The sequence below is a fragment of the Aythya ferina genome (genome assembly GCF_964211825.1).
Source record: "Aythya ferina genome assembly, chromosome: 1".
NCBI classification, from domain to species: Eukaryota; Metazoa; Chordata; class Aves; order Anseriformes; family Anatidae; genus Aythya; species Aythya ferina.
In genome coordinates, this window is record NC_140296.1 from 55,257,081 (window position 1) to 55,265,617 (window position 8,537).

At 39.7% G+C, this 8,537-nt stretch overlaps 1 protein-coding gene across 1 annotated transcript in view; it reads left to right on the plus strand.

Annotated features, from left to right (window-relative positions):
* The window catches only part of RAP2A (RAP2A, member of RAS oncogene family), a 30,427-nt gene extending 23,598 nt beyond the window's left edge, over nucleotides 1-6,829 (plus strand). Inside the window, exon 2 of the mRNA XM_084521580.1 lies at nucleotides 2,817-6,829. Coding sequence (XP_084377706.1) covers nucleotides 2,817-3,054 — 238 coding nt within the window. The 3' untranslated portion in view covers nucleotides 3,055-6,829. The remainder of the gene's footprint in view (nucleotides 1-2,816) is intronic.
* Nucleotides 6,830-8,537: the final 1,708 nt, after the last annotated feature.

Genomic DNA, 8,537 nt, shown 5'->3' on the forward strand with positions numbered 1-8,537 from the left:
TATACGTATACATTGTGTATATATATGTATAAAACCAGAATATAATCAGAATTAATACATTCAGTGTACCTTTTAAAATATATGTATACTTCACATAAAGTAGTTGCTCTGTAAATTTGACTGTTCAAAGGTGAGGTAATACAGATGTGTGTTTTGCAAGAGCAACCTTATTTTTGCCCTTTGAGGAAGTATTTGAGTAAAACAACGTGAGGGTTTTGCAGAAACATTTTTCGTACAACTCAATGTTACATAGTGGTCATCAGATAAATCCAGATTATGAGGTAAATACGGCTGTTGACTGTAGGATTCTCATCTCATGTTACACAGTGAAGGTAGGTAGTGAATAGGGCAAACACAAGCCCTGAAGGCAGGGGAAAAAAAAGCAATACAGAAAGGTGATTCAATCTGTTCCATGTAATAGTTCTTAGATAGTCCTGTGCAGATAAATTCAGTTAAGTTTTTTATATCTATCCCATCAGCTCATCAATTCCTCTTTTGTCATCTAGCATGAAGCTTCATAATTTCTGTCCCCCTATTTCCCAGATGCTAAGCACTCATAGAAAACTGAATATCCTTGGATATTTAGTTGCACAGCTTTTCTAGGGTTCTCAAACCATTCAAAGCACTAACATGTTTTATTTGAACTATCTGTAAATCTGCAACAAGTGTGTGGGCTTTTCTTCCCTCTGTGTTTCTCAACAAATTGAAGTGATCTTGCAGAACAAGAAGAGAGGTGATCCTGTGTTTTAATTCTGGCTCAGCTACTTCTTTGCTGAATGCTTCTCAAGCAACTACTCTGAATTTCTCACGTTTTCCCACTTGTAAAATTGAGAAGAGAGAGAATATCTATGGAAGCTGGAAGAAAAAGGTTTGCATTTGGGGCCCTCAGATATTCAAGACATATAGTGAAGGTGCAGCTGTTTCCACTTCCATTAAAGGTTTTTAATGCTGTACAGCAAATAAAATAAGACACATGCACGTGGATAGTAAAGATTAAAAAAAAAAAACTGAATTGCTGTCTTATCTGTTCAACACCATCCATCTTATGTAATTAAAGACTATGCCATCATGTGCTGAAACGCAGGAGGACAGATTTCAAGATGCTTGTGTGTATTTTGGTATTTAATTAATGGCAACTTAGCTCTTATAAGAGTTCCAAAGGTATCATTGTGCTAAATACTGTGCATCTAGAGAGTCAGAAATGGATTGCGGCTGTTCAGGTCATAAACAAGGATAGGATAAATGGTGAAAAAGTGAGGGGAATCCTCTACAGTTCCTGACCACAGCCTTAGACTCTGGATTAAGTGATGTTCTCGGAGAAGAGACATTATAAAGCTTAGAATTTCACGTGCATCTTATGACATAGTTGGACCAATTTCAGATACTGAGTTGGGGTGAGAAGTTCCTGTACTTTTATCCTTTGACTCTGGGATCGAGTTGACAGGAATACGTAGATTCCCTGTTTCTGTGCAGAGTCTCGACAGCTGAATTTCATCACCATTGCTGGGTCACACCAAGCTGTGGAACCACACGCACCAGCTCCGCTCTGCTGCCCTGCCTGGGAGGCAGAAAGAAGAGAGGGATAAATAAGTCATTATAGGTGGCTTTAGGACAGTAACATCTTAAACTGCTGCACTTGTTAACAATGAATGTCTTGGCTCAAATTGTTTGACTCAGAACAGCACTGCTGAGCTAATACAAAGTAGAAAATGAGGTTTAAATTAGGAGGGAACCAACCATCTTGTTTCTCTTAGATGTTAGTTTAGTTCAAGTGTTAAAAACCATAATCTTTTTTTCTCTTAGTCCTCGTTGCTTTTATGAGAAAACCAGTGTAAAAGCATTTTGGAAATAGGCCCAGTGTTTTCTTCTCTGTTGTGTCAAATATGTAAATTTAAAACCTGACTAAAGACTTGCTGAGATCCATGTTTAAAGAAGGGTTTTATGCATGTGAGGATGGGGGGGGGGGGGGGGGGGGGGGGGGGAAGAAAAAAAAAGAAGAAAAAAACAAGACAGGCATTTTAATTAAAATAATATTAATAATAAAAATGGCAAGGATCCCCTCACAAAGAGGTTCAAAGTAATAAATTCCTTCAAAGCTTATATGATCTGTTGTGTTGTCCAAGTTGGTGATGAAGCAGAACTGTGATAGCATTGCCTGGTACTTAATTTTCTTTTCAGCTTGTGTAACTCATATAACGATGTGAATGCTGCAGGGAAAAGCTGTATCTTCTGCGTTAGCTAATGCCTGTTTTTATATAATACTTCTGTGTGTAGACAGGACTTGTAGGGGGCTGCCTGGAATTCCAAATGAATTTACTGGCACTTTGGAGTTCTCCCATTTATTGTTCACCCAAGATTTCCATGTGCATTAACTGAAGGTAGATGTACCTTTGAAAAGGGGGAGTGATGCATCTTCCTTATCGCAAGCGAGAAATGCAATGTGAAACCTGTTCAGGAAGAAGGAAGATGTAATGTCGGAGAGAGGGTAGTACCACGGTCCTGTTCTTGTGCCCTAACTGAGATTAACAACGTAGAAAAGCTAATAGTGGGCAGGTTTCCTGGTGATGAAGAACATTCAGAGGAGGAAGAACTCTCTTGAATTTTAAGGAAGTTTTGGGGGAAAGAGACGGGCAACAAATGGTGCAAAACATGCAAAGCATTTTTTTCCAATGTAGAGCGTTCACATTGTCCAAACGCCTTTCTTGTTGGGCCTATACTGTTCGTAAATAGATGTTTGCATCTTCAAATGTTGTTTCTTTTGAAGTATAACGATTGCTGCTTTCTTTTTGTTTGGTTGTGTTTTTTTTTAACTGCAGGTATGAGAAAGTGCCAGTAATTCTGGTTGGTAATAAAGTGGACCTGGAAAGCGAGCGAGAAGTGTCGTCGAACGAAGGCAGAGCCTTAGCCGAAGAATGGGGCTGCCCTTTTATGGAGACCTCTGCTAAAAGTAAAACAATGGTGGATGAGCTCTTTGCGGAAATTGTTAGACAAATGAACTATGCAGCACAGCCAGACAAAGATGATCCATGCTGTTCTGCATGTAATATACAATAGCATTAAAAATGACCTAACCTGGACTTGATTTGCAGAAATTTTGTAAGGTGGTAAAACTGTCTACTTCACTTCCTGGTTTGTGGGTCACTTGAAATACATCTGTAGTGAAGTAGCATCATTAACTCAGAGCTGAGCATTGGAAGTCAATCACTGACTCTGGATATATAATTGGGTTAAATGACCACATCTCACCCGTTTTTCCCTTTGAGCACCTGCAGTTTTATGGCATAGCCAGTTGATCTACAGGGTCATTCCAGTTGAGCGGACGCGCGTTGTCACGTCACACGGCAACAACAGTCACCGTTTCCGAAGAAGTTAGAAACCCTTTGGAAATGGGAAACAGAAGCAGTGGAGAAAATTATCTCTGAAGACCATTGGCATCTAGCAGGAGCGCAAAAGGAGAGCCAAGTCTTTCAAATCGCTGTGCTTCAGGTGTGTGCTATCACTTGTGGCCAAGTTCTTTCAGTCAAATGTGTTGATTTCACCTGAACTTCTGACAGTGTTAGAGGAAGAGGTTACCAGAGACCTATATAAGTTCGGATTTTTTTCAAAAAGTGATGCTATTATTTCAACACTTTATCCCACATCTTGAAACAGAAGACATTGCCATCGGTGTGTGAAACGAGAGGCAAGATCCGAAAAGAAGTGGCAGGTGAAGAAACAGTACGGCATGGGAATGTTTTGAATCTTTTGTTTTGCTGCTCAGAAATGGAGGATCGCTTCAGGTTTTGGTCTGCAAAAAGCCAAACAAACCCTCTGTTTACAAAGCAGGAAGCATCTTTATTTATCACTTTACTGAACCAGGAGGAAGCAACTGTGATGAAAAAAATTGCTGAGCCTTACTAACAAGGAACACTTTAATAGTTTAACTAGTACCATCTTGTAAGGAAAATTAAGCCATGTTGCATCCATATGTTCCCTTCTGCAGAAACCTCATGGGACAGTATGAACATCCTGCATTTTTAAGTTTGTTGAAGACAACAGTTTTTCTTGCCTTGAAGGGCTATGTTCTCTGGTGTGATCCCTAACTAACCTTTGAAAATCACGTTTGCTCTTTCGTAGCTTTAATATTGAAAACGCAAATTGGATAACCACCTGAAATCATTTGGTTCAGAGGTGAAATAGTTGCAGTTATAATTCCTTAGGTGAGCGTGGAAATGGCTCTTTAATTGCCTGACACACTATTCAAAGGTTTCCCCAATTATTGGAGTGTTAAATGGTGGGAGCAAATGTTTTATTTTGAAAGGATGCTCGAGCTCTGGCTTGCTAGTTTCATAGCAGTGAAGTATTTATCATTTGCATGACTAATGGCACAGAAATACCTATTCTGAAGTCTTACAATCAAAGTATAGAAAAGTTTTCAATCACAATGTTTAGATTTTAAATGCTGGAGAGATTGTCTTGAGCTGGATCTTTTATAGGTAAAATTGGCCATAAAAATACAGTCACTGAGCCTGTGGTCTAAATAACACCATGCATTCATTAGTTTTTCAATCTTGTGCAGTAACAGTGTAGTTCCTTGTGTTTCAACGAGTGCAAACAGGGGTGCTGGGGTGTGCGTGTGTGTTGAGTGTGTACGTGTGTGTGTATATGGCCCTTAGAAATGCTGTAATTGGAGTTAGGTTCGAGAGTTTTGCCTCCATCTGCAGAACTGCCTAAAATGCTCTCATCTTCTACACAGGAAACTGAAGTGCAACACGCTTTGCAGATTTGTCATACGTGTTCTTAACGTTTTAACTTGTAGTTCGGTGGATGGTGAACAAAGGAGATCATGTTGACGGAAGAGAACTGGCCATCTCTGCCCTTAATCTTTCAAAACCTTTCCACCGCCAACGTCTGGAAGGGCATTAGATGTCACACAAAATGACGCCTTACTCGAAAGTTCATGTAGCCCTTTTCCCTCCCCTACCCCCCCCCAATGTCTACCTTACGGAGCTTTTGTTACCGCGCTTTGTTCTTTCTCTTCGAGAGGTATTCACACCATTTATTTCTGGCATCTGAATGCCCGTTTTGGGGTGCTCCGAATCGCCCTCCTAGAGGCACCTACCTCTTTCCATTGACTATATAGCAAACGTAGGCTTTTAGTTTGGGTCCACAGCTTCTATGCCTAAACTAGATGGTATGAATGTTCTCTTCCCCCCCGCCTGCCGTGGCAGCCACCGTGCTGAAGCAAGATCAATTCAACAGCTGAAGTCTTGCTTTAGTGACAGTTTTTAGGAAATCTAGACTGGGAAATGGATTATTGGGCAGCACAAATTGCCAAATAGCTTGTCGGCATGAGATCCACTGTATAAGCACTCAAAAAAAAAAATCAAAACTGTTTAATTGGAAGTGCAAAGTGCACGTTATGCAACATTATTTACGGAGGTATTAAAAATCTTACCTTGGAAATTGTTAATTGACCACAAAATGGCATAAAGTACAATATGTGGAGTTCATATTGTAAAATGGATCTAACGCAGGAAAAATGGCACAGTACAATTCCTTACAGAAAATATCAGTGACGATATTTTCCCAGTCTTGCTTTTTTCAGTACACTTTCACATCTTCAAGAACCTAGGCTGTGTTTGCCACCGTACCGTACTGCGGGGGGGAAAGCGTAAGTGTTGTGTTTTTTTTTCGTGTAATTCCGAGGAAGTAGTTATGCACTATTTGTATTTCCACTAACGTGAAGGTAGTGGAGCTTGAATCAATGACAGTTGCACTTGACAAGAGATTTTTTCCAAAATCCAGGGGTAGCAGAAACGCAGCTGAGTGAGCCACACGGCGCTTTTGTGGCCGCCCCGTGGGAGTCATTGGTCGGTGTTTAATTTGTGCCCTGATCGGATTACCAATTATAGTATTGGAAAGTTTCTTATAACATGCCTTAAAACGTTATGATTTGTTCCAAAGACCCGCTTTTTCCTTTGGCTGTTCTTGTAGAGCTTTGTCCTTTTCTACAAAGACAGCATTTCTCCTGTTTTATTGTGGTTTTGTTGTTTTGTTTTGTTTTGTTTTTATATATATATAACGTTGCAACTTTTATTCTTTTAAGCGATGATAGTGATAGCAACTGTTTCCTCTTTCCCTTAAAATGCACACAAGAAACTGGTCCAAGCAAACAAACAAAACGGGAATCAGATCTCGAGTATTACACGTGGTTGCTTTTGTTGTTGTTGTTGGTTTTCGCCCCCCCTTCAAAGCATCAAACCAATTTGATGACTTCTGTTCTGGTTCTAGCCTCTCCCTAACCCCAGTGCTACAGTTGCCATTACTTTTCTGTGGGAAAACTACTGGTATTTGCTTTCCTGTATAGAATGTTGCCTAAAGATGTCAGCCATTTGGTTGGGGGGGAGTTGTGCATGTTTGTTTTTTATTTTTTTATTTTTATTTTTATTTTTTTGCCAGTGTGCTGTCCAAGCACTGGCTAGGCTTTAATTGTGAAACTCCGCGACAAAAGCAAACGTTGGACAACTGCAGGAGGCTTTATCTGCATTGTTGTGCATCTGTTAATTCTTGATCAGGGTTTGAAGAAAGACTGAAGTGGGTGCTGGAACCAGGCGTAACGCTGTTGATTTGGAGTTTCCCAGAGGTGAATTAATGTATTTCACAGATAATTGTTGAGCTCTAATACAACTGGCAACATAAAATGGGGCAACAGTTTGTTTTGTAACAATGTCAGTTGTTTAAACCTTGATGTTTCAAATAAAACAAGAATTGTACATAGAACTCAATGCAAACTCAGCAGTTGTATTTGGAGTTAAATTATTTTAACAAATAAATTTATTTAATGAAACTGCCCTTGGATTTTCTGTACTGTCCATTTTGGTTTGGTCATAAAGTTCATCCAAAGCTAATAACAAGAGCTGCCCAGTCATTTCAAACATGCTGTCAATTATTCGGGGATTCAGCGTAGCATTTTTTTGCCAAAATGCTCTTCTAGTACAAATTAAGAAGCAATAAGAAAGGATATATTTTCATTTTAACAGATGGATGCATGTTGTGATTTAAGTTAATGCTTGATAATGAACCAAAGCAAAGGTTTGGGGTTTTCTTGTTTGTTTTCTTAGAGGAATATACACTCACAACAATCATCAAGACTTGGTATTTGATAAGATACATATCTTGTTATGGCAGAAGGATGATAGTTCCTGTAAAACAGATTAAAACAATGCATGAACTTGGTCAATATATGATACAATCAATATCCAGTGGTACTTTTATAACACTGAGGATTACAAAGGGTTACAAAAGGGATCGTTCCCTATATCAGCTGTTCAATTGATGAGTGTTTTTGCAGGCTTTCATTGCAGCACAAAAGGAGTCAGCGTTAGAAAGAACTTCAAACACAATTAGCATTGCAGAGATAAATGAACAGTTGAGCTAATGCTAACAGGATTATTCTAGCTAATTGGCATTGATCAGCAGTTACATTTTGGTCATGCCAGTATCACTAAAATACGCTGTTCTCAGTAATGATGGGTGCTTGATGCTCTCTTGCTTTCATGTCATGTGTGCCATAAGGAACACGAAGCCTGAGGCTGGCACATCTTAAAAGCTCCTGGTTCTATGGATAGTATAGAGGGCTGGCACACACTGCTGTTTTTGTGCTTCTGATACACCAATTCATTCTGTGAAACAGTTCCAGGGGAGCTTGCGTGGACAGGTTCTTGCCGTACTGCTCATTTATTAATATTTTTTCTTTTTGCCCAAGAAGATACCTATACAGAGACAACAGGAATTCATTGGGCTCTTCTAAAGAGTTCAAAAAAAGTTGGTGAAACATGCTCTTTACAAACACAACTAGAAATCTTTGAACGTTTTACTTTTATGCCTTCCCTGAATCCTCTTTATTTCATTTTTTTACTTTTAGCTTGTGCAGGAAGCTAGCTGCCTCTGCGAAAGGTTTGTAAAATGTTTTGATTGGAAATAAATGTCTTATCTATCTTGCACAGGTATCAGTCTTACTGGATCTAGCTGCACTACTTTCTGTCTTCTCACACTGCAGATAGAAAGTACTGCATGAGTCTAACATAGTGCTAAGATTTTTTTATTTTTATTTTTTTCTTTGCCTCAGCTCCCACATTACGTTCATCATGTGGCCTCTTAACATTTTTAAACAGCACTTTTGCTTGAAGAATGACCATAAAAGCCCTGTCTGAGTGGCTGGACTGCCTAGCAGCCTTCAGAGCTGTTGCTGTGCAAGCTTTGCTAGACTTTGTGCCTATTTGCCTAGCGAAACCAACACGGCGTGGAAGCAGGAACTGGCGTTCCTCTAGCTCTGTCTGGGCACGGAGCAGGCACAGCCCACGCTGACTTTCAGACAGGAGGCTGCGTTCAGAGGCTGGGTTGCAAGTGGGTGGCAGGGGAGCAATATTCCTGTGAACCAGACACCGTGTGGTACTGGAATCACTAAAACAGCAAATCTTCATCCTGCTCTGATAGAGGTGTTTGTTTTTTTTTTTCTGTGTACTTACAAGCACGCACGTTTTGGTTTGACTTGA